Below are 26,953 nucleotides of genomic sequence, written 5' to 3' on the forward strand. Positions count from 1 at the left end.
AGACCTTATTTTTACTGGAGTGAGGGTCTTATCCTTTAGTATGTGTTATGAATTTTTAATGTAGGCATAAAAGCTCATGATGGAAGATAAAGGCCACAGAACTGGCAAACTATAAAGTTACTTCAGCACATAACTTTTACATTTTTAAATAAAAGAATAATGAAAAAGATTTGGCATTAGCAGTTTAAGTTGCTATTTGTTGATACAATCTTAAATACTATCAGCTTGATTATCAGCTTAAAGAGGTCATTCAAGGATTATTTGTCTCTGATATAAGATTATGAATGAAAATGTTCGTTTTTAAGATTAGCTAGTTAAACATTTAAATGTACTTACCAGGCTTTTATGGATGAGAGGATTTTAAAAAATATAGTGAAGCCATAAGGGGTCCCAAAATCCAGAGACATGTAAGCTTCCAACCTTTTGGATGTGTTTTAGTGTTGCCAGCTGCTGCTCAAGTTGCAAAACACAGAATTTAAACTCTTCAGATGGAAACACTTCCTATATATGTGAATGCGCAAGACTTGGGGAGTGTGTGAAGTTGCCACATGGAATGAGATTGGTATTCCATGGAACAGAAATACCATGCCTCTGTTTATTTGACTCAGCTGTGGAAAGTCTTTGCTGAAAGTCTCCAGAGATTGGTGCAGCAGACATTGTAGAGTTTACTGGGTGTGCCTTTTTGTGCCCAATGCCTCAATCAATGTCTGATACTCCAATTAGTTTTATTCTTATTAGATATAATTGAGTAGACTTCCAGACCTTTTCTCAGGTATTTAAGAGTCACTCACATTGTGGAGTTAGGGGTTAGCCAAATTGAGTCTGGACATCAGATTTCTTTCCTGAAGGACATGAGTGAACCAAGTGGGTTTTCAAATATGTTGATCAGTTCATGGCAGTCATTATGGATACTTTATTTTTTGCAAATTTGTTTCATTAACTGAACTTAAAAACACCTTCTTATTATTTCTTTCAGCTCAGAGTTCACTCTTTTATTGCTCTTTAATTTTGCCGAAGACTTTGTAAATGCAAGTTGTTTCTACTGTTTGATTTATATCTACAGACAAAAGTTGCATGCATTACTTTGAAGCACAATAAGTTCCTAATGTAAATCTTTGAGAATGTATCCATTTCAAACTGTATAAGAACATTATTTTTAAGAACATGGAAAAACCATTACATTTAAAATGTCGATTCTTTCTTGATGGATGAAGACCAATTACCTACCACCTCCCATACCTGAATGTCCATTTACTTTCAGAAATGTTACTAATTGCGTTTTTAGTAGCTGCCCCAAACATTTATGCCGCAAGTTTACTGCCCCTTGGGTAAAAATAAAAATGAAGAACTTGGCTTTCCCATTTTCCTTCAAACTAGCCCATTTGAAGTTGTATTCTTTGATAGTTGAACACCGTGTGACGGTAATAAATTTGCTTAGATCAACCTCACCAATTTGCTTCATAATCTCCAGAGCTTTCTCAAGTCATCCTAAAACTGTTTTTCCAAAAGAAAGATCCAATATTCTTACTGCATAAATTGACTCTTAATAACATAAGTTCTCTTAGCTCCTCAGAGCTTTGCTCCCAGAAAGACAATAAAAATCTTTCCATGGTTAGATCACCAGAACTGGACATGCTATCACTATTTTTATTTTATAATGCTGCTAGATTTCAGTTGTTCTCATGGAGGTTACAATATGAAAACAGGCCATTTGGTTTATCTGTTCCACATCAGTGACTATCCTTCATACAAGTAAAAAGACCTATCGCTATGACCTACTCTGTAACCATTCATTCCATTGTCTCTGACATTTACCCTCATCTACCCATCTAAGCTTGAAAATTGTTGAGGATTTTGCCTGAGTTACTAAACCAAGAACTGATTTCCATAGCCTCACAATTCTCCATGTAAACTGTCTCCTTTCCTTTCTTACCATTAATGTGCCTACTTCAGAAATTTGGACACCAAATCCAAGCTGTCACTTAAGTGCAATATTGAAGGTGCTGTGTTTGAGCTGAAGCATGAAACCAATCTATCCTCTCTCACTTATGTTAAAAACAATACAGCACTGTAACTATTCCAGGTTACAAAACACTTCAGAGAAACAGAGAAACTGGCAAAGAAAGACGAGTATACCTGATCATAAAAGATGATACATGGAAATTAGTGAAAAAGGATTTGGCAGCAGAAGATCAGAAGAAGCAGGATGAGAATGGATGGAAACCAGAAAGAGCAAGAGTCCTAAAACACCAGCAGGAACAATTTATAGGACTGCTAGCAATATTTATAACATTGGACAGAGATTACATAAGAAATTATTGGAACTTGTGACAAAGCAATGTGGCAGTTGTGGGGCACTTTAACTTCAAAAAAATTGGAACAATCAAGTCGGCAAGAGTGCTGTAGATGATGAGTTTGTGGAATGTTTTTGTGAAAGTGTCTTGGAGAAATATGTTATGGAATCAAACAAGGATAAAGCAATGTCGAGAGTGTGGTGCTGGAAAAGCACAGCAGGTCAGGCAGCACCCGAGGAGTGGGAGAATTGACGTTTCGGGCATAAGCCCTTCATCAGGAATGAGGCTTGTGGGTTGGGGCTAAGAGATAAATGGGAGGGGATGTGGGGTTTGGGGGAAGGTAGCTGGGAAAGCGATAAGTGGATGAAGGTGACGGGGAGGGTGATAGGTCAGAGGTGGGAATGAAAGACAGGTCCGGAGAGCGGTGCCGAGTTGGAGGCTTGGGACTGGGATAATGTGGGTGAGAGGAAATGAGGAAGCTGTTGAAATCCACATTTATTCTATGTGGTTGCAGGCTCCCAAGGCAGAATATGAGGTGTTCCTCCTCCAGGCGTCGGGTGATAACGGTTTGGCGGTGGAGAAGGCCCAGGACCTGCATGTCCTTGATGAAGTGGGAGGGGGAGTTGAAGTGTTCAGCTATGGGGCGGTGAGGTTGGTGGGTGTGGGTGTCCTAGAGATGTTCTTTGAAATGATCTGCAAGAAGGTGTCCGGTCTTCCTGATGTAGAGGAGACCACACTGGGTGCAATGGATGAAGGAGATGACATTGGTAGAAGTAGATCTAGTATTGTGTAATGAAGCAGGGTTAATTAGTAATGTCCGAGTAAAAGATCTTATGTGGAATTGTGACCATAATGGCATTAAATTACATGGTAAGTTTGAAAGTGATGTGTGACAAATGCAAACCCCAATCTTAAACTAAACAAAGTCAATTACATAATTATGAGAGAAAACCTAAGGTTAGTTAAGCATACAGGCTAAAACGTATGGCTGTCAATGAAGAATTTGATTCATTTTTTTTAAAAAAGCTCAAAATATCCAAAAGAATGTACATTCTATTACTAAAACAAAAAAACAAGAAGAAAGACTAATCTTTACAACTGACTCAGGAAGTTAAAGATAGCATTAGATTTTAATAGTTTTAAAATGCATTAAGAAGTCCAACTGTTTCAGCAATCAGCAAAGGGCTACCAGCAAGTTGTTAAAAAGGAAAAATGTGGAATGTGACAGCAAATCAGCCAGAAATAGAAAAACAGATTTTAAGAGCTTTTTATAAGTAAATAGAAAGGAAGAGTGTAACTAAAGCAAACTTTGGCCACTTAGAAACAGAAACAGGAGAAGTCATTGTAGGAAATAATGAAATGGCAGAGAAGTTGCACAAATAAGTTGTGTTTATCTTTGCAGGAGAAGATGCATATTTCATTCCAGAAATAGATGTTACCAAGTGAGCTAAAACAAGTTACAGGATTGGTATCAACAGAGAAAAAGTATCAAAAAACCTAAGGGGCTAAAATTTGACAAATTTGGGAGACATGGTGGCTCAATGATTAGCACTGCTGCCTCACAGCGCCAGGGACCTGGGTTCGATTCCAGCCTCGGGGGACTGTCTGTGTGGCATTTGCACATTTTCCCCATGTCTGCATGGGTTTCCTCCCTGTGCTCCCGTTTCCTCCCACAATCCAAAGATGTGCAGACCAGGTGAACTGGCCAAGCCAAATTGTCCCATGGTGTCAGGGATGTGTAGGTTAGGTGCATTAGTCAGCAGTAATTGTAGAGGACTGGGTCTGGGTGGGTTTCCTCTCTGGAGGGTCGGTGTGGACCTTTTGAGCTGAAGTGTCTATTTCCACACTGTAGGGAATCTAATCTAACCTCAGAACCTGATGGCCTATACCCTAAGGTTTCAAAAGAGAAAGCTGCAAAGATAAAAGGACTGCTGGATATGATTTATCGAATTTTCTTAGACTCAAGAAAGGTACCAACAGATTGGAAGTTGGCAAATGTTATGCCATTTCCTAAGAATGAAAGGAATAGAGGAGATAAGAATATACTGGCCAGTTAACCTAACACTGTTGAGAGAATGCTGGGAAGGAAGGAAGTCTTAGCGATACACTTAGAGAAACGTGATATAACTTTTCAGAAAGCATTCAATAAGGTACCACAAGGAGGTTAATGGGCAAGATGGAGAACCATGGAGTTGGGGATAATGTTTTCACCGGGACAGAAAATTGGTCAATGGACAGGAAGTGAGATGTTTGGTGGCCAGTGAATAGTGGGTGCTACAATGGTCATGCTGAGGCCTCAGCCATTTACTAATGACTTAAATGAAAAGATACAGAGCAGTGTATCTAAAAGTTCTGTTGATTGAGCAGAGTGGAATGAGCTGTGTGGAGAGTGCAAGAAAGCTGTGAAGACATATGGACAGGTTAGGTGGAAGATGGATTATAGTGTAGGAGGTTTGAAATTTGGTCATAATAATCAAAAGACAAGCTATTGTCTGAGAGGTATGAAACTTGAAAGTGTTGGTATTCAAAGAGATTTGAGAGTGGTCGTGCAGGGTTTACAGAGATATGGATTAAGGGACAGCTATTGTCAGACTTCTCATATACTGAAGCTGAACTTTCTCTGCACCTTCTCTGCAGCTGTCACACTACATTCTTCATTCTGTTCCGTTACCCTGAAGTACTTATTTACAGTATGGCTTGCCTGGTGAGCACACAAAACAATATTTTTCACTGTATTTCAATACAGATGACAATAGTAAAATCAAAATCAAAATCAAAAAGCAATACAGTTATCATGTGACACATCAATTTCTTATCTTTTGAACTTATACAATAAATAATAGTAAGGTAACGTAACTCTTTTTTTACTACTTCTCTGTTTTGTATCTAAGATTTGTACCTAAGATGGCGTAATGTGGGGCGACATTGTAATCTCTTCACTGTACTCCTGTACTCATGTTCTTGAGTACACATGACAATAAGCCTAATTATAATTCTATACTTTGCTGCAGTGCACAAATGTTGAATTCTTGTTGCAGTTGTGTGGGGTTTTGTTTGATGTGCTGCCTGCAGTTTTATTCAGAAATTATATACTTGTACTCATTAAATGCAGTACCATTTCTCCAGGTCACAGGCATCAGATTCTGTCCCAGGTTTCCTCACAGGAGGGTAAAACATTTCCAAGTTCCTGGATAATTGAATGAAACTTGTTTGCAGCTTCATTCCTCTGATCTTATTTGCTGGGATTGCTCCAGCCACTTTTGCCTATTTTCAGTTGTCAATATTTTTCACTTTGTCTCCCTATTTAAAGAGCTATTATCTGACTCATATCAGCAGAATTCTCCCTGCTGGACAGATAAGATTATGTTTGACTTCAGTGGTATCCTGGAGGTTTCTTCCAAATGGGAAACTGTTTGCTATAAAGAGACATTTGTTTAATTTGTTGAAATAGAAGCCAATAACAATTAAAACCGAGCAAGCTGGAAAGTAGCAGTTCAAATGATCCCATTATTCTCAAGCTCTGAGAGTTTAGTTGAAATAACTCTTCCCATTTTAAATCTATTTTTGACTGTCAGGTCAGGTTCTATTTGCTTTTCCTAACTGCAAATCATCTCAAAGGTGCCAACAGGCTTCAGTTAAAAACTTCAACACCTTCTTGGAGTTTGGTTTGTTTGTCATTCCTTGCACACAAAGGATTTGATTCCAGCACTGATTCAGGCAGTGGATATTTTCAGGCATCTATGCTGTAGTCCCTTGTATCTAGAGGGTCTCCAAAGGAACATTTGAGCATGTTGTAAAATGTGCCAAGATGAATTCTTCAAATCTTTGTACAAGCCCAGGTTGGTTACGTGATTCCATGAGACAATGCACAGGATGGTGAAGCTGTAGTGCTGTCAGCTCTGTCCTTCACAGGTCCCCACTTCCCAGTGGGGTGTGCCGGTACATGACCACTCATAGCGATGTTACAGCTTACCTTAGAGGCTCCTCTCCATATTCACTAAAGAGGATTTCTACAGTGCAGGTCATGCTGAGCCTTCAGGTTTCAGTAGAACTGTGTGTGCTCAGCTTTCAGAAACTTTCTTATTTCAAAAATATACTTCATTCTTTTTCAAAAAAATCTCCAAAGTCACTAAAACAGTCAGGTTGTGCACAGTAGCTTATGAAGAAAACAAACCAAACATTGGAGTTTGACTGTATCCAACTAAACAAACCAAAGGAATATCTTACTTGTATGAGATTGTATTTATATATATATTTGAGGCACTGGGTGTGTCAGATAAGTGAATAGATACTCATTTAACTTCAGCAGAAAGACCTCAGACTGTGGTCTTTCCCCACTGAGCCTTGGCAGCAGCTGCACTGAGCTTTTTTTAGTCCCTCAGCATATAGTCCTTGACCTTGGAGTGCGCATAGAGCTTTTAGTTGCCTCTTGCCCTAAGGTCTGGAATTCACTCCCAAAACCTCACCAGGTCACTATCTCTCTCTCCCTTTCAAATGCTTTGACTAAGCTTTTAGTCATGTGTTCTAGTACCTCCTTACGGGATGAATCTGGCTCTGTCCTATAACTGAAACACTTTTTATTATATTCTGTGTGCTACATAAATTTACATTGTTGCTAGTTTGTAAAACATGTTGTGGAAGAGTGCAGAAACGACAAGCGATTTATAATTATTTATACACCAGCATGCTCTGAGGACATTGCTCCTAATGAGTCACAAGATATAAAGAAAACTTAATGCCAGAAGTGTGACAACTGAAGTGTGAGAAATGCAAGTGACACAGGAAGTTAGCGCGACAGGAAAGACTTTTAACATGGATATAGATTGATGTATAATAAGCAATGTTTGTTTTTAACTCACAACAAAATTGTTGCTGGTTTTTAAAACTTATTATAAATTATGAAGTTTTAAAAATGTATTCTTTAATGGGAGATATTCCTCACCAGTAAGGGAAGCATTTGATACCCGTCCTTAATTCAGTGGTCATACGCAAGACACCAAATTTCCTTCCCTAAAGTATGTTACGGAATGAAATGAGTTTTTACAGCAATTAATGATGGCTTCATGATTACCATTTCAAGAGTAGCTTTACTTTCCCAAATTTTATTGAATATCGTCCAGCTACAATGTGGGATTTGAACTCATTCCCCCAGAGTATTAGCTCAGGCTTTCTGGATTACTCGCCTGGTGACATTACCTCCACTACTTACACTCTCCCTTCAGCTGCTGACTTCCAGAGGCTTGGGAAATCCAGTCAATGTTCATTCTGTGAAGTGGGTTAAAGCTGTGGTTGCTGGCTAACCTTTAAAAGGTTAATCGGCCAACTTTTGGGGCGTGTGTTTATGACCAGATCTATGTCCCACTTACATTAAAGCTAGATGTCGGTGGATTGTCAATGGCTTGTGGTTGGGTTTGAGATGTTTGAAGTTTGCACCTAACCTTAACCTATCCATTTCTGGGGGATTAAAATTCACTTTAAAAGCAGCAATCCCAAAGGAACAGTTCACGGTGTAGCATGTTACTCTCAATGTTTTTATTTTTCACTTGCTTGGTCTTATGTTCCATTGCTATTATGTTTAACTCAGTAAACCAGTCCAGTGCACCTTAAAGGAGGTTTAACAGGCAATAATTGACAATGAGACAAAATAGGAAACATTGTAGGGCAGTACCGTGGCTCTGTGGTTAGCATAACCGCCTCACAGTGCTAGGGAACAGGGTTTGATTCCAGCCTCGGGCAACAGTTGTGTGGAATTTGCATCCTCTCCCCATGTCTGCACAGGTTTCCTCCAGGTGGACTGATAGCTTCCCACAATCCAAAGATGTGTAGGTTAGGTGAATTAGCCATGGAAATGCAGGACTCCAGGGATTGGCTATGCAGGTGGGGGGTAGGTCTGGGTGGGATGCTCTTTGGAGAGTTGGGATGAACTCAATGGGCTGAATGGCCTGCTTCCATACTGTAGCGATTCTATCATTCTACAGTAGCACTGGAACCAGACATAACACGCGAAAACTGCTGAGGTAGCAGCATCTGTGGAGAGCAAAGCAAAGTTAGCACATCAACTTGAATATGAATCTTTTTCAGAACTGAAGGATGGGATAAACGTGAGGGGCTTTATCCCATTCAATGGGGGAAGATAAAGAAATGGCAAATGGAAATGTCTGGAGATGAGGAGGTGAGGTTAAATGACAAAGATTGTTATGGAACATAGACTGCAGCAGTTCAAGAAGGCTGCTCAAAACCACCTTCTCAGTGGCAATTGTAGATGACCAATAAATGTTGCTTTAGACAGCAACACTCGCATCGTGGAATAGTAAAATAATAGAACCTGAGGGAATGAGAATGATAGTTGCAACGAGATAAAGCAAGTGTCCAGAGTAAATGTGAATGACAGAATAATGAACAGTATGATTCAGACCAGAACATGGTCAAAACTCAGAATGAAAATGAAGGACAAAGTTCATTTCCTGAGGTTGTTGAGCTCAATGTTGAGTCTAGAGGAAGTCGCTCCTCCTACTAAATTTATGTTGGGTTTCACTGGAACATTACAATAGGATTAGGTTTAGGTATATTGTACTGACCAGGGACAGAAACCTACTGGGGAGCTTGGTGATGAATTAAAATGGCAAGAGACTGGAGGTGCAATATGCTTGCAGACTCTGCAGATTCATTCTGCAAAGTATTACCAAGTCAGTGTCTAGTTTCCCTAATGTAGAGGAGACATCATCGTCAGAAACAAATAGTGAATTAAAGTGAAAGAAGTGCAATTAAGACTGTTTAGAGCTTTGGACGAAGGAGGAAGTAAAAGGACAGATGTTATGCCTCCTGCTATTGCATGGGATGGTCTATGGGAAGGGGCAAAGGTGCTTTCAGTTATTGAGGAGTAGACCAGGCTGTTATGAATGGAATGGCCTGTTCAGAATACTGATGGGAGGGGAAAGGGGAGATGTGTTTGCTGTGGCTGGAGGAGATGGGAATGGTGGAAGATGCTCCTTTTAAAGCAGACACTGGTGGGGTGGAAGGTAGAAACGAGAGACAAGAGAAACCTGTTCATGGTTCTGGGAGGGAGGGCAAGTCATGAGAGAAAACGTGCAGGAAATGGTCTGATATAGTTAAAGGCCCAACAACCACAGTGGAGGGAATTCTTCAACTTCTCTACTGAAAACGGCAGTGACAGAATATTGAGGCCAGTTTTGGTTATTTTTAACCAACTGGTCCTGACAAGTTAGGAAACATTTTTGGAGCCGGTGAGACCTGAACTCAAATCTTTGCTGCCACTGCACCGTTAAGACCCCGGGAGAAATCTTGGTCAATGCAAAGGAAGAAGCACTGTTGTGGAAGATTGTATTGCCAGATCAGATAGGATGAAGACTCTGCAGATGTTGCTGAGTGTTTCTAACTCTTTGCAGATTCGCAGCAGCTGCAGTATTTTGCTTGCATTTTCAGTTTTAAACACCACCAGAAGAGAGCTGGGGAAGCTGAAGGATTTGGAAAGGGGTTTCCAGGACTTGGGGCATGGGGATGCTGAAAGCACTGTCACCAACAACGGAGGCAAATTAACTGGTTTAGTGCATTACAGAGGCAAATTAACTGGTTTAGTGCATTACAGAAAATTATCCTGCCATACCAAAAGTGAGTGAACAAGATTCTGGTGGACGAGGTGAGTTTTCTTTCAGTCTCTCACAGAACAGTTCAGGGAACATCTCTGGTCCGTAAGCAACAACTAACCCTACCTTCCTGTGGCCATCCATTTCAACACCCTGATCCCACTCCTCCCAATGACATATTCATTCTGGGCCTCCTCCACCACCTAAACAAGGCTACCCGCAAACTGGAGGAAGAACACCTCATCTTCTGCCTTAGAGGCCAACAATCACATGGTCTCAACATTGAATTCACCGATTTCCAAATCTCTTCACCACCTTTCCCATCCCAGATCCAACCCTCCTATTTGGACCTGTCCTCTTGACTGACCTATCTGTCCATCTTCTTTCCCATGTATCTGCTCCATCCTACGTTCGCCCACCTATCGCCATCCCACCTACCTTTCCCCTAGCTCATCTCCCACCCCTATTTATCTTTAAACCCCTTCCCCCTCCCCAGTCCTGATGAAAGGTTAAGCCCGAAACATCAACTCTCTGCCTGACCTGCTGTGCTTTTTCCAGCACCATGCTTTGCTGACACTGACTTCTCCAGCATCTGCAATCCTCACTATCTCACAGTTTAAAGTGGACAAGTCACTGCGTATGGTGCCATCTTAGGTATAAAGGTCCCTAGGTACAGCTTTCTCAGTTACAGTTCTTGGAAAAATAGGGAGGCAAACAAGATTTTAGGAATAAGTTACAAATTGGAACGCCATGTCTCCAGAGTATTCCTGGCTTTGCCTCAGGATTCACCAGGTCAGGAGATCACTCTGGTATCACCTCTAGACATTACATCCACACCAAGGCCATGCCTTGCCAAGAGACCACCACGCTGGGCTGCGGGGAGTTCGCCATGCCAGGCGGAGAGACTACCACGCATGGCTGCTGGGAGATTGCCATGCCAGGCCGAGAGGATGCCATGCCGGACTGAGAGGACTCCATGCCAGGCCTCTACAACTGGGCCTGTGCTGAGGCCAGGAGTTGTGGGAGAGCAGGTCGCAAGGATGGGACAGACAATCTGGAACCTGTGAATAACTCACACAGCACTGTTAGCATAGAGGATGGATATGGCTGACACCTTGATCGATTGTAGAGTTTACCATCTAACCCAGCGTGCAGATTGACTCCTTCCATATCTCCAGGGAAGACAATGGTCAGAAATATGCAGAAGCTAAAGCAAACAGAGTGGGAGATGGCCATAGGTTTCCTACCAGGAATGCACCCAGCCATACCCATCGCTGAAAATCTTCAGAGAAAGCCACAGCTTTCCTTCTCCTACTATGGTAGCACAATCTTTCAGATAAGAATCAACACACTTGCAACACACATTGTCACCAAAGGGCACACCACATGAAACACCTGTTTTCATCATTAAATTTCTCACGATTGCACTTTAGTTTATTAATGAGACTTGGTGCTTGTCATTTTGAAATTTCTCCTAATGGGTGAACTATAGTACAGGTTCGTAATGATGGCTGCACCAGTGCACGAGGAATGCTGGTTTTGGGCATTCAAAATTCAAGAGAATTAGTTGAAATGAAGGATTTCCTGAGTTTACTGCTCAAATGTAGCTGATATCTCCCGACATTCAGCTTCTTTATTCTATGCCCCAGCTTCCCCTTACACTGCTGCATTACCGTAATCCAAGTTAGACAGTGTAAATCTACTTCACAGAAGGCAATTAAGGGTCAAAAATCAATATAATCCAAGTGAAATGATTTTTAATTTGGTGAAATGCCTTAGTTCAGCTTCCATTTTTGGACTCATTAAAATAACCTAATATTTTTCAAGGATCTGCCTAGCCTCTTCCCTCATTCAATACTACTCCCGAGAATACACAAACGTTTAATTTCCAAACTAGCTAAAAAGGACTTTTTTGGTCATTAACTTATTTATCTTCCTAGAACTTGATCTGTACAGTCAATTGCTGTGCTTCCTATTTTACAAGTGACTACATGCCAATGTACTCCATTGATTGCAAAGAGGTTTAGGATAGACTTAGATCATAGAAGGGGCTATATAAATGTGGGTCTTTGGTCTCTTTCTAGCTGTGCAAAACAATGCCATTATGAAGCCCTGGTTCTGCACCTGATCCCCAGGATTGATTCCATTAAATCAGTTAAGTCTCACTGGGCCTTCATTCTGAAACAAATCGTCTACCTTAAAATAAAATTTCATTAAGACTAAATCTTTCAATCTCTGGAACACAAACTGGCACAATGTGATGACTATTTGATCTTCCTCCTTTCCATCCTTGGGCTAGTGAAAGCACTTAGGTAATGCACGAGCTATCCGTGTTTATTATTTTTCTATGTTGCCCCTGGTCACTGATGCCTATGGGCTAACTGCAGCATAGCCTTTTAAATCCAAGCCTCAAAACCACATCTACTCTCTGCTATTTCATTTAAGCTAGTGGCTGACAACGTACAGGCTTCTTGTGACAAATTTGGCAAACACACAAATCTTGCATTAAATACTTTTCTTTCTTCCAAGTAAAACAGAATCTTATAAAAGGCCCTTCAGCAAAGTCAGATAGAGTGATACATCATGGAAGCAGACTCTTCAGTCCAACTAGTCCACACTGACCATTTTCCAAACTAAACCAGTCCCAATTGCCTCTGTTTGACCTATATTCCTCCAAACCTTTCTTATTCATCTTCTTATCCAAATGTCTTTTAAATGTTATAACTGTACCCACATCTATTACTTCCTCTGGCAGTTCATTCCACACATGAAACACTCTGTGTCAGAATATTGCCCCTCATGTCCTTTCAAAAACTTCTCCTGTCACCTTAAAGATATGCCCCATAGTTTTGAACTCTTCCATCCTGGGAAAAAGACCCTTGCTATTCACTTGATCTATACTTCTCATAATTTTTTGAACCTCTATAAGGTTACCCTTCAACTTCCTGTTCTCCAGTGACAAAAGTCTCAGCCTATTTTTATAACTCAAACCCTCCATTCCCAGCAATGTGCTGGTAAATCTTTTCTGAAGCCTTCATATAACAAGATGAGCAGGACTGCAAACAGTACTCCAGAGGAAGCTTCATCAACTTCCTATACTCAAAGGTCTGAAGCAATGGACTGATGGAGAGGATCATCTTGACTGCACATATCCGAACACATTATTGTACTGGCATTTCTGCTGCTCATGTCAGGGAAAATCTTCAAATGAACAGTACCAACACCTCGGTTATCTTTCTCCTCCATTTCTTCTTGAGCCAACTCTCTTGGGCTCTAAGCTAACAGTTGTGGCCTCTTTATTGTGAAACCTGGCTGTGGCTGTAGATAGCAACAAACCCATTCTAATTATGGCCTCCCCAGCAGTTCAATCATACACTGAAGTGATGCTACAACATTATTATTGCTGACCTATTGACTGGGGCATTGGCAAGCACAGCATGATTTTCTAAACTGTTTAAGGAATACTTTCAAACTGCTCATGAATTTTAGCAACAAAATAACGAAGTGATGTTTTCTGCTGTAAAATCCCAAATGATACACATTGTTCACTTCAGTCTGAAGAACCAGAAGATTGTCTACTTTGTTCTGGTAGTTGAAGCAGGTTAATGATTAGATGAAAACAGCAGCTGCACTGTTTTAGTTATTGGCTGGAGGTATGTAAACATTTTCATGCAGTTGTGATCACCATTGCATGCCTGCTATTTAACTGAGGATGGTACTTAACAAATTAATTTATACTTCAGTGCTTTTGTCATATATTACATGTAATTCAATGAATGCATACATCAAAAAGCAATGCCATTTTAGAAAGGATGTGAAAGCATTGGAAAGGTTGCAGGAAAAAATGGGGCTGGAGAGAAGGAAGTTTGGTTATGTGAACAAATCGGTAGAGTTGAGAGAAGAGAGAATTATAAGGAGATTTGATTGAGGTGATCAAAATCATAAGAGATCGCGACAAAGTTGATGGAGAGAGACTGTTCCCAATGGTGGAAGGATCAAGAACCAGAAGACACCAATTTAAAGTCAATGACGAAAGGAAATAGTGACATGAGGAAAACAAATTCACTCAGTGAGCCATTAGGAAATGGAATCAATGTTGAAGAGTCTGGTAGAAGCAGTTTCAATTGAAATTTATCTGAAAAAAATCTGTTCAAGCGTTGTGTGGGAAAAAAATGGTTGAGTTTGCCTAGTTGGGCTAAGTTACTCTTGCAGAGAGCCAGCACACAGACAAAATTGTCTCCCTCTGTACTGATTCTATTAAATTGGAGCCACTTACTATTCCTAGGAAAGCTCTCTCAAGAAACCTCACTCGATCCAGAAACAGGTTAGTTTCCATGAAATCAGAAAGCTACTGATGATTGGCAGTAAACATTGAGATAATGTTGGTCATAGGACCATCTTGGATATCCTCTACTGACCACACTATTTAGTGCCCTGCCCGACTGGTTGGCAAACACTGCTACAACAAGTTCAGTCCCTTGATGCAGAAATTGACACATACATAGAGAAAGCAGCTATTACCATTGGCCAAGTCATGAAACATACATGGAATATCATTCGGCTGATGCTTAAGATTAAACCTATATAGTCTACCTTCTCAATCCCTTCTTGCATGGTTGTGCAATGTGGGTTACTTGCAACTATCAAGAAAAGACGTTTTAAACAATTTCCATTCTTTCTGTCTGCAGCACATACCAGGTGCACCTTCCCAAAGGCAGAGCCCCAAGGTCCTCACTCAACAATCAGATTTGCCTTTGTGTATATGTGTGGGAAAGAAGATGGTTGCCAGTTATATCAGCAGAGGGTCACTAGCTGTCAATAGAAACAGTTGACAACCACCTCCTGTAGTATGGTATACACCACCAAGATGGCCAATGGTTGAAGTTACTTGATATCAGTCACCAAAGCTGAAAACAATATCCCATAATGACACTTAGGGCAGGACTTGCATCTCAAGGATTGGACTCTTCAGCTGCCAGCAAAGGCACTCTATATGAAGATAGCCCATCCAAAATGTACTTGTTTACTATGTGTCTATTATCTTGTATTGATGAAAGAAAGCTTTCATCTTGTATTGATGAAAGAAAGCTGGAGGTAAAAACTGAATGTTTAGTGAACTGTTTGCAAATTGAATTCACACAATTCTCCAGTCTGCCCCAGCAAACATGTTTGGAAGCAGCAAAAAGACCCCTTGTGATCTCCATGAAGGGAGTGATGGTACCATGTGATACTTATCCAGTCTTAATCCTGCTTTTACATCTTGCCATGCTCATTAGGTTTAAAGTACATATTGTAAGATCCATGTCCTCAAATACATCTGGTAAAGCAATAAACAATGCAGGATATGTACAATGTGCTAACCATTATAACGGGAATGCTCATTCAAAAATCACATAAACTCTGCGAAGGTCAGACGCATAAAACATACAATGGGAGATTTTGGTTTGCCTGCTGCCCAGTCCCACTGACAGATCAGGCAATGGACAGACAATAAAAATCTTCCACCCATGGACTGCCTAGTTCAAAGTTTGAGTCTTCACGCACTGGGTGAGTAGCGATTCAGCCTAAAACAACCTTGCTTCTATACGTGTCCCAGTTCAGGACATTTATACAACTGTTCAATAATATGAGAAGAGCCCCATTGGTACTTGATGTAAGGCAACCTCATGAGCAGTTTCCAAGGGTTTCACAGGATCTACTCCAGAAATGGCACGCATACGTTTTCTAAACGATGTTTACAGGGTCAAGATTTTGTCTTGCCGCATTTCCTTTTGTCCATCCACCCAGCATACTTTGGCTTCCCCATCTGTTTTCAATGCATTGTTCTGGCTTCACTTCAACCTTGAGACTGGTTCCATTGGTACTGATAGATTCATGCTATTATGCTCCCTGCCAGCTGTCCACCAGATTTACACTGGAGTTAAAAATTGTCTTCCGTAATATCTGGATTATGGTGGATGAGGTCTGGTCACTGGGAACTGATGGGAGGCACTGAAAATGTAAAATGATTAATGTCTCCACAAAGAAGAGAGAGAGAACGAAAAGGAAAAAAAAAGCAAAGTTAGAGCAAGTGCATGCCGCTGGACTCTCCTTAATGTCAGGGCTGCACTGTGGGAATAGGAAGAACCTCTCTCTTTCTCTCTAGGTCATGGCTCAGAAAATCTAAAATAAGAGCATAAGATGCTTTAATAAGATGGATTATTCCATCAACACAAAAAAATAAACATTTTATTTATCACATTGCATTTCAGGTTTGTGATCCAATGCCAATCAATTACTCTTACTGGAAATGATTATCAAAAACATTTGGAAACTTATTTTTGGAAACCACTAAAATGTCAGCTTAGAAAACAAGTGAGTCTGTCAGGTCACAACTGTGTTGGAGGAACTGGAATACTTTACTGGGCTTAGATGTAATGCCAGATAGTGAAATTGGATCAGAATTTGGAGACAACGGGAAAATACGGACCTGGGTGAATCCTGCATCGGATTTATTGATAGTTTAATGGATCGACCTTGTTTATCCACTACAAATACTTTTAACTGAAATGTATTGATTTGTCCAGATGCCAGAATATTTAAAAATGTGTCTTTTTTCTTTCTTTCTCTAACCTCTAACCCCAACCCAAATCTTCCCTCCCTTGTTTCTTTAGGCAGTCTACAAAGCGTGGCTGTGCTCGGAATATTTCAAAGCCACACAGCTGCTGTGTCCTCGCAGGATTCCTTGTAAGCAATACTGCCTGGAAGTCCAGGCCCGGTGTCCATTTATTCTACCAGACAATGAAGACCTAATCTATGGCGGGTTGCCAAGCTTCATCTGCACAGGTACAGATCCATCATTGGTAAAAACAATATGACTCTAGCTCTATGTTTACAAAATTCTCAAAGGCATCCTCCAGCGCTTCTTCCACCATCTCTAATCCCTTGCTGCATTTAGACAGTGAATGACCGAACGAGATTCAGTCAAGGCTGAGCTTGATCCCATTCCTCACCCAACACTCAAAGACACTAAATAGCTATAAGCTGTGGATGCTGGAAATGTGAAACACAATCAGACAACATTGGAAGCATATCAGTCACCAACTCTTGGGGAATCATGGACATAATGACTTTTACAGCCACCCCAAAGCCAATGAGAATACAGCAGCCAATAACTTACAGCACACTCCTGTGAACAGCATAGGATAACAATTTGAGAACTGTTTTTTGTTATGTTTTAGGGATAGGTATTGGTCAGGACAATATAAAGGAATTAAGTGTCAGCAAATGAGTAACAGTGATGATACATATAATGCAATATAGGGACCCTAATTATGTAGAGACATCTATAAGTAGGCAGAAGCTTTATCAGTGTGTAGGAAAATCTGTACATGTACAATGCTCTCAATGGAGAGTTTTGAGGATAGCATGTTGGACTCAAGAAACAGTATTTAAGGCCAAAGCCAGTTAGACCCCATTCACACAGTGAAAAAGATACAGAGCTAACAGCACTTATGCAAATACTTATGCATTGGATCCTTTATGTTGAGAAAATTTCAGTATTTCCTCTCAGAATTCAATAGCATTAGCATCGCTGCATCCCTGTCATCATCTTGGGGGTTGCCATTGACCAGAAATTGAGCTGGACCAGCCATATATACAGCATGTCTGCGAGACCAGATCAGAGGCTTGGAATTCTGTGGTAAGTGTTCGCCTTCTGACTCTCAACTCCTGCCCATTGTCTACACAACACTGGTCAGGAGTTTTATGAAATATTCTCTACTTACCTGCAGCAACGCTCAAGAGACTCAGCTCAGGACAAATCAGCTAACTTGATTTAATAGCCACCTTAGCCATTCATTCCCTGCACCACTGATGCAGTGACAGCCGTCTGTACTATTCACAGGATTCACTGTAATAACCCACCAGGGTTCCTTTGACAGCACCTTCCAAACCATAACTTCTACAATCTACAATGACAAATTAGTCCATGGATGGGAATTCAACAAACAGCAAGTTCCCTTCCAAACCACACTCAATCTTGACTTGAAACCAACGTCTTTTAATGTGACTGGATTAAACACATTGCACTCCCTCATTATTCTAATTACTGGAGTTACCTAAAAGACCAAAAGACGTAAGAGCAGAAGTGGGCCATTCAGCCCATTGAGTCTGCTCTAACATTCAATTAGATCATGGTTGATCTGATAAAAACATTAACTCCACTTTCCTGCCTTTACCCCATTACCCTTTATTCCCCGACTGATCAAAATATCTGTCTCAGCCTTAACAACCCAGCCTCGACGTCCTTTTGTGGAAAAGAATTCCACAGCTTCACTACATAAAACCTAAAGAGCTACGGATGCAGTAAATCAGAAACAAAAACTTTGTTGCTGGGAAAGCTCAGCAGGTCTGGCAGCATCTGTGAAGAGAAATCAGAGTTAACATTTCAGATCCAGTGACGCATGCAAGGGTCACTGGACCTGAAACATTAACTCTGATTTCCCTTCACAGATACTGCCAAAGCTTTTCCAGCAACTTCTGTTTTTGTCCACAGATTCACTATCTTCTGAGAGTGGAAATTCCTTCTTATTTATCTTAAATTTGTGACCCCCTTATGGTCTCTGGTCCTAGACTCTCGCACAAAGGAAATAATCTCTTTCTGCATCTACTCGGTAAGTCCTTAAGAATCATCTATGTTTCAAAAAGGTTGTCTCTTATTCTTCTATATTCCAACAAAACAGGCCCAACCTACCTAACCTTACCTCATAAGACTCAGGATGAGTGTGGTGAATTTTCTCTAGACTGTGGGCAATGCCAGTAATTTTCTCAGGTTCAAGCATCCAAAACTGTTCATGTATTCCAACCATAGTCTAATTACTGCCTTGTGTAGTTTTAGCAAAATCTCCTGATATTTATGCTTCAATCTCTTTGAAATGAAAGCCAACATTTCATTTGACATCCCTATTACCTCTTGAATTTGGATGCTAGCTTTTTCTGATTCATGCACAAGGATTCCTAAATCCTTCTGTTCTGTAGTTTTCTGCAGTATTTCTCCATTTGAATAATATTCAGCTCCTCCATTCTTCCTGTCAAAGTGCACAGCCTCATATTTCCCCACCTTACATCGCATAGGCAAGTGTTTGCTCATTTGTTGAACCTGTCAATATCGCTGCACAGACTCCTCCAAGAGTGCTCCCAATCAAGTCATGGTTTTAGAACAAAGAACAAAGAAAATTTACAGCCCAAGAGGGTGTGGGGTTGTGGGAAGTGGAGGATGTGGAGATAACCAACAACCAGGTGTCAGCAGCAGGCAGCAAAGGGCTATGGGAGTGAGGGGGTGGGGGAATGGAGCTGGGAGTTGACAGGCAGCAGAGCAGGGAGTTGGGAGTTGACAAATGGGGGGAAGGGAGGAGGGGGTTTTGGGGTACAGGTGCAGCAGCAAACCCCAATGCCTGGGTGTGACCTCTGTCAGGGCCACTTCCCCGGTAAAGCAGCAGGTGAAGATGCTGTTGTAGTGAAGACGGAGCAAGTATGGCAAAGGGTCCACAGCCATGGAGACCCATTGGCAGATACTGTTAGTGAGAAGAAAATACCACTTCATCAGCCCCAGCCCCATTCCCATTTCTGCCTCCCCAACCCCTTGTCCCTAAATTCCTCATCCCCAGCTCTCTCTTTTCCATCCTTCTCTCATCCCCATCTCTCTCTCAAATCTATTCCCTCCATCCCTAACCACTTATCCCTAGCCCCTCATTCCCAGCCCAATCTAATAACATCAGCAGCACATGTAGACATTTACTGCAGCCTTTTGTGGTCAGCTGAAATAATTGGCTGCACATGCACAGAAAAGCAATTCTAAAGTTTTGGGTAATCATAATAATGACCATAGTGCCTTGAATGAGATCCCAATATCTCTCTTACTTTGGTTTTGGGCATAACCCTTTAAGGGTTCTAAACTGAGCAGACCTTCCTTCATTATTTCCCCTTTGCAAGACCAAGAGTGCTAATGTAAGAATTCTATCGTTATTGATTAGATTCCCTACAGTGTGGAAACAGGCCCTTCGGCCCAACAGGTCCACACTGACCCTCCAAAGAGCAACCCACCCAGATCCATTCCCTTATACCAAACACTATGGGCAATTTAGCATGGCCAATTCACCTAAACTGCACATATTTGGACTGTGGGAAGAAATCAGAGCACCCAGAGGAAACCCACGCAGACACGGGCAGAATGTGCAAACTCCACACAGACAGTTGCCTGAGGTGGAAATTGAACCCAGGTCCCTGGCGCTGTGAGGCAGCAGTGCTAACCACTGAGCCACTGTGCCGTCCCAATATATGCTGAAAGAGCTGGTGTTGAACTCAAAAACAATTCTGTGAGGAGATACCCTTGTGCCATTTTCTGAAATGAGTCTGAGGAATGCAAAAATGCCTCATTTCATTCATTTGTTTCCTCTGTGTGCCCATTTATAATGGGGCCATGTCTGTTGTCTTTTGCATCAATTTCCTGTTATTTCATCTGTCTGCTACCTTTTCTTCCCCTTGTCCAATGGACAGGGTACATTGGTTGCCAAACTGTTAAGCCTCTGGGCCCATGCTATAAACTATGCAACCTATTCTTAGGAGCCCTGGAGGTTTTTGCTGACTTAGTTCAGTTCAGTCCATGTGGTGGCAGGCCCATTCTCTGTGGAATGGAGAAAAGCAGCCAGTACTGTCATTCCTATTGCATACCCAATGATTCCTTCAGGAAAGTGCATTCACTGAAGACATGGTTGGCTCAACAACGATGCTTCCCATGGCCAAGTAACTTGCTTGCACTCATTGTGGCATCTCCTTAAAGAAGGGTTAAGGTAGCAGAGGAAGTTCCTCTCGTGGAACCCCTCTCTAGCACCGTCAGAAGGGGAAAATATTGGAATATAGAAGAGACAATTCTCTGATAACAGGTAGCAAGTCCAAGAGATAATTCTGGGATGCAATCAGCAAGCACTAGATGAGGACAAAAATAATCTCAGTAGCTACTTTCTTCATCTTTTTGTCTGTTTTCCTGAGCTAAATATGAATGAAGATGATATGCTTTGAAGAGAATCGAAAAGGCGCCATATAAATGCCTTAACTGTTTCCTAACTGGCCATTGTTTGCACTTAAGAAGAATGTGAGTATCTGCAGTTTGTAGCTTAACTGATTGCATTGTCACTGGTTATGTGAGGGAGACACATATCTTTAAAGTTTATCATCTGACACCAACATAGAATACATTACATGACCCTTAGAGAGAGAGCATGATGTGTTTGCCAGAATGCTTCCCACCTTCTGCAGTTGGTGGGCACCATAGGATCTGGGCTATTTCATCATCTCCAAAATGTTTAGAATTTAGTATATTTCCTTTGGAATTTTGTTGAGGTTTTCTTTTTATTACAGTGTCCCCTAGAGGCTGACTGCTGTAATTTTATTAAAGATGTTTTCTAATCAACCTATCCAGAGATGTTATTACACACTTGAACACAAGCCTCCTGCCCCAACAGGTAGGGGCGCTACCACTGTGCCACAAGAGACCCGGAATTATGTTGAATTTGATTATTTTAAATTAGTCGAATGCATAGCCGTTATGCTATAAATTCTTTTGCTCCCAATTCTGTGTCTTATGGTCCTGCTTCACAACCACCTGATGAAGAAGCAGCGCTTTGAAAGCTAGTGCTTCCAGTTAAACCTGTTGGGCTATAACCTGGTGTTGTGTGACTTTTAACTTTGTCCACCCCAGTCCAATACCGGCTCCTCCAAATCATGCGTAGCCCAGTTCAGCCTGACCCATTCCCCACTGCACCCCCCCCCCCCCCCCCCCCCCCCCCACAAATTCCCAACCATTGAATATTCCAGCTCCACCATCAGTCACACAGATGTCCATAATATCTTATGGCATATCCCTGATCGCAGAAATTCAAATGCAATCTGGATTGCTGCAGGTCAGCAGATGAAACTTCCACAAGTTTTAGCTACAGCCATGGTACATATAAGGTCATATTTAGTTCAGGGACAGAAGTTGAGAATATGCTGCGAATATTTATTCCTTCTATTTGTACCTTTTTTTTAACTGGATTTGTACTGGATTGATGAAATGCTGTAGAGTAGCTGCTTGTAAAAAGTTTATTTGGTGATGTTAACATTGAATAAAGTAGTACTTCTGGTGCAAAGTTTCAGTACTTTGGGCTACTTTTAGCTTTTACAATTGTTAGAATCTTGTCAGTTGTTTTCAATCATTAAAAGTCACAGTTTATGCTGGTGAGCTATGCCATGCACAGTTTGAGTACCATGTGCAGAGTCCAACATTCCCCAACCTTATAATGCTGTGGAGAGACATTGAAAACATGACTATCATTAGCAGGGCTGTGAAAATAGGCCAATACTATATCCTTTAATAAAACATGAAAGCAATAGCATTAGTGATACACTCTTTCTCTATGTAATTCCTTCCTCTGCTTTGCCATCTCGCAATTGCTTTGCAATCTACCTACATAGGGGATTTGCATCTGCTTCATGACACCTATTTCTCCTGCTTTCTCCCACTGTCTTCCAAGAGAAAGCTGGAGAACCCTCATTCAATACAGATTAATATTAGAAACTGGACAGAGAGGGTTTTTAGTTCTTTTTACGTAGAACTGGAAAACAATCCAATCTTTGAGAATTGGCACACTTGACAAAACGACAATGGAATTGTTTTCTTCTTCAGTTCATATCTATGAATTGAACCGACCAACTAGTTTATGAAGTCTTTCTGATCTCACAACTTGTGGTTTAAATTCATAACTTGCAAGAAGATTTTTTTTCTTTCTTTCAGACAATCACTTTACTTGCTTTCCTTCAATCCATTTTTATGATTTTGTGTTTTATGATCTCAGCGAGTTTATGAACAGCCTATGTTTTTTGGTTAATTTTCATTTTCTAACTCGCTTTCATGTTGTACAAGTCATCCTTCCTCTCTTGGTTCAATTCCAGTTGCAATCTTTTGATTTCCATTTCATGAAGTCCATCTTCACTTTCTGAAATAGTTGACTTACCCATGACTGTGGTTGTAAAGCAGTTTTGGCAGCTCACCTCTACAATTTTGACAGTACATCTGCTAATCAATCATCCTTGATCACCATTCTGACCAGGCTAATACACAAAACGTCTGGCTATGGATTGCATGCTAACAATTCCCTTGTGTTCTATATTACATTCTGCCAGAAACTTGGCTCTTAAAAACAAGATACTGCCACTCTGTAATCTTCCAGTACTCTCATCCAATTGGATGAGCTCTTCTCATGTCAAATCTCAGTGTCTCTGTGTCAGAATCCTGGAACTCTTTCTCCAATCGCATTGTGATCTATCTACAGCACATGGACTACAGCAGTTCAAGAAGGTAGCTCAACACCATCTTCTCCAGGGCAGTTGGGGTAGGCAATGATACCCACAAACATGAATAAAAAACCTTTTTCTTCAACCCCATTTACTTTCTGTGAATGAAGGATACTGCTGTAGCTGCCTGCATTATCTTATCTATATTGGGCTTCTTTTATGGCATATTTGGAATGCTGCTTGTTCCAATCTTACAGACAAACCCCCTCAAAATGCTCTTTTTCATTACCTTAGTGACTATTGGTGTCTCTTCCTTCTTCCAACATGAATTTAAAAATGTTACCCATCAGTCTTCTGACACTTCCCTTCCCTTAACTTCTCTGTCTCAATATTAGGGTATAGGCTAACAATCAATATTCACTACAAACTCATGGACTCCCATGGCAAACTTAACTATACCACTTCACAATAATTTCCAGTAACTCCACTCCATTCTCCCTGTTTCTCTTTTCTGTTTCATCCTTTTAGACAATCCGAATTTCTATACCAGTGTTTCTGATTTGTCTTCCTTTGACCTCAACCAAGATTTTCCTCTCACAGGCTTAATTCCACCATGTACAGTACTGGTCGCACCTGCGAGGAGAAAACAGAGTTAATATTTCAAGCTCAGAGACCCTTCTTCAGAACAGTAGGGTCTTTTCTGAAGAAGGGTCTCTGGACTCGTAACATTAACTCTGCATTCTTTCCATAGATGCTACCAGACTTGCTGAGTTGCTACACCATTTCTGCTTTCTCACTTGTTTCAGACCTCCAGCATCCCCAGCTCTTTGTTCTTGTACTTTCATGTACTTCCTCACTCATCATTTTCCAATCCTCCCTCAAATATGATACGGCTCCCCCATCCTCACCAGTCCCCACTGCCCTAGGTTCCATGGATCATATTCCCAGCATATGCATCATTTCCAGTATGATACATAGATCATAGAAAAGTACAGCACAGAACAGGCCTTTTGGTCCACGATGTTGTGCCGAGATTTAATCCTAATGTAAAATAAAATAACCTATGCACCCCTCAGTTCACTGCTGTCCATGTGCATGTCCAGCAGTTGCTTAAATGTCCCTAATGACACTACTTCCACCACCACCGCTGGCAACACATTCCATGCATTCACAACTCTCTGCATAAAGAACCTTCCTCTGATGCCCCCTCAAAACCTTTCTCCTAATATCTTAAGGCTATGGCCCCTCATGCCTGTCAATCCTGTCCTGGGGAAAAGTCTCTGGCTACTGACTCTATCCATGCCTCTCATTACCTTGTATACCTCAATCAGGTCACCTCCCTTCCTCCTCTCCAGAGAGAAAAGTCCAAGCTTAGTCAACCTCTCTTCCTAAGGTAAGCCCTCCAATCTAGACAGCATCCTGGTAAACCTTCTTTGTATCCTCTCCAAAGCCTCTGTATCTTTCCTGTAGTAGGGCGACCAGAACTGTACACAATATTCCAAGTGTGGTCACCAGGAACTTGTAGAACTGTAGCAAAACCTCACGGCTCTTAAACTCAATCCCCTTGTTAATAAAAGCCAAAATACCATATGCTTTCTTAACAACCCTATCCACTTGGGTGGCAATTTTGAGGGATCTATGCACTTGAACACCAAGATCCCTCTGTCCCTCCACACTGTCAAGAATCCTGTCTTTAATCCTGCATTCAGCATTCGAGTTCGACCTTCCAAAATGCATCACTTCGCATTTATCCAGGTTTAACTCCATCTGCCATTTCTCAGCCCAGCTCTGCATCCTGTCTATGTCACGCTGCAGCCTGCAATAGCCCTCGATACTATCAATGGCACCTCCAACCTTTGTGTCATCTGCAAATTCACTAACCCAACCCTCAACCTCCTCATCAAAGTCATTTATAAAAGCTACAAAGAGCAGAGGCCCAAAAACAGATACCTGCAGGACCCCACTCAACACTGACCTCAAAGCAGAATACTTGCCATCTACAACCACTCTTTGCCTTCCTTCAGCCAACCAATTCTGAATCCAGATAGCCAAATCTCCCTGTATCCCATACTTCCTGACTTTATGAATGAGCCTACCATGGAGAACCTTATCGAATGCCTTGCTGAAGTCCACATACACCACATCCACTGCTCAATCTTCTTGAGCTATCTTGTCACCTCCTCAAAGATCTCAATAAGATTTGTGAGGCATGACCTGCCCCTCACAAAGCCATGCTGACTGCCTTTAATCACGCTATGCTTTTCCAATTAGTCATAAATCCTATCCCTCAGAATTCTTTCCAAAACTTTGCTGACCACAGACATAAGACTGACTGGTCTGTAATTGCCAGGGATTTCCCTATTCCCTTTCTTGAAACGAGGAACAACATCCAACTCCTTCCAATCCTCTGGTACGACTCCCATGGAGATTGAGGAGGCAAAGATCTTTGCCAGTGGCTTAGCAATCTCCTTTCTCGCTTCCTGGAGCAGCCTAGGATAAATCTGGTCTGGCCCTGGGGACTTATCAGTCTTAATGTTGGCCAGAATTTCCAATACATCAACTTCATCAATCTTGATGTGTTCAAGCCTGTATCCCAACTCTTCAAAGTTCTCATTCACAACAAGGTCCTTTCCTTATTGAAAATCAAAGCAAAAAACTCATTTAGGGCTTCCCCTATCTGCTCAGACTCCATGCACATGCTCCCTATGCTATCTCTGGTCCACCCTCCCTTCTCCCTAGATCATTCTCTTATTCCTCACGTATGAGTAAAATGTCTTTTGGTTCTCCCTAATTCTTCTTGCCAAGCCTTTTTCGTGTCCCCTCCAGGCTCTTCTCAGTCCATTTCTGAGCTCCTTTCCAGCAAGCCTGTAATTCTTTAAAGCTGTGCTAGATCCTTGCTTCCTCCACCTTCTTCCTTTTGATGAGAAGCTCCTCTGTTCTCGTCATCCAAGGTTCCTTAATCTTACCCCTTCTTGCCTGTCTCAGAGGAACAAATTTGTGCATCACTTGCAACAACTGCTCCTTAAACAGTCTCCACATGTCTGCTGTGCCCTTTCTGTGGAACAATTGCCCCCAGTCTGTACTTCCCAACTCCTGTCTGATAGCGTCATAATTTCCTTTTCCGAATTAAATATCTTCCCTTGGTAACTGCTCCTTTCCCTCTCCAAGGCTATGGTAAATGTGAGGCAGTTGTGGTCACTGTCACCAAAGTGTTCACCCACCATGAGATCTGACATCTGTCCTAGCTCATTGCTGAGCACCAAATCCAAAATGGCCTCTCCCCTCATCGGTCTGTCTACATACTGAGTAAGGAGACCCTCCTGAACACACCTGACAAAATGGGCTCCATCCAAACCATCTGCACTGAGGAGGTTCCAGTCGATATTGGGAAAGTTGAAATCACCCATAACAATAACCCTGCTACATCTGCATTTTTCCAAATTCTGAAAGCCTATGAGTTCTTCAATCTCTCTATTGCTATTAGGTAGTCTGTAGAAAACCCCCGATGTGCTGGCTGTTCCTAACTTCCACCCATACTGACTCAGTAGAGAAACTCTTCTCAACAACCTTTGTTTCTGTTGCTGCGATGCACTCTCTGATTAGCAATGCTACACCCCCTCCTTTTTCCACCCTCCTTGTTCTTTTTAAATGTTCTAAACCCTGGAACATCTAGCAACCATTCCTGCCCCTTGTGAAACCCACGTCTCCGTTATGCCCACTCATAGCCCCAAGTACCATACCACT

General features: G+C 41.4%; 1 protein-coding gene across 2 annotated transcripts in view; it reads left to right on the top strand.

Moving 5' to 3' along the window:
* LOC122557385 (NALCN channel auxiliary factor 2) overlaps nucleotides 1-26,953 on the top strand; it is a 458,304-nt gene that overhangs the window by 390,246 nt on the left and 41,105 nt on the right. For both annotated transcript variants that reach the window (XM_043705041.2, XM_043705042.2), the window contains exon 3: nucleotides 16,552-16,723. In XM_043705041.2, coding sequence (XP_043560976.1) covers nucleotides 16,552-16,723 — 172 coding nt within the window. The remainder of the gene's footprint in view (nucleotides 1-16,551; nucleotides 16,724-26,953) is intronic.

The sequence above is a fragment of the Chiloscyllium plagiosum genome, unplaced genomic scaffold (assembly GCF_037043375.1).
Source record: "Chiloscyllium plagiosum isolate Xiang-an unplaced genomic scaffold, Cpla_swu_hap1 HiC_scaffold_11, whole genome shotgun sequence".
Lineage (NCBI taxonomy): Eukaryota > Metazoa > Chordata > Chondrichthyes > Orectolobiformes > Hemiscylliidae > Chiloscyllium > Chiloscyllium plagiosum.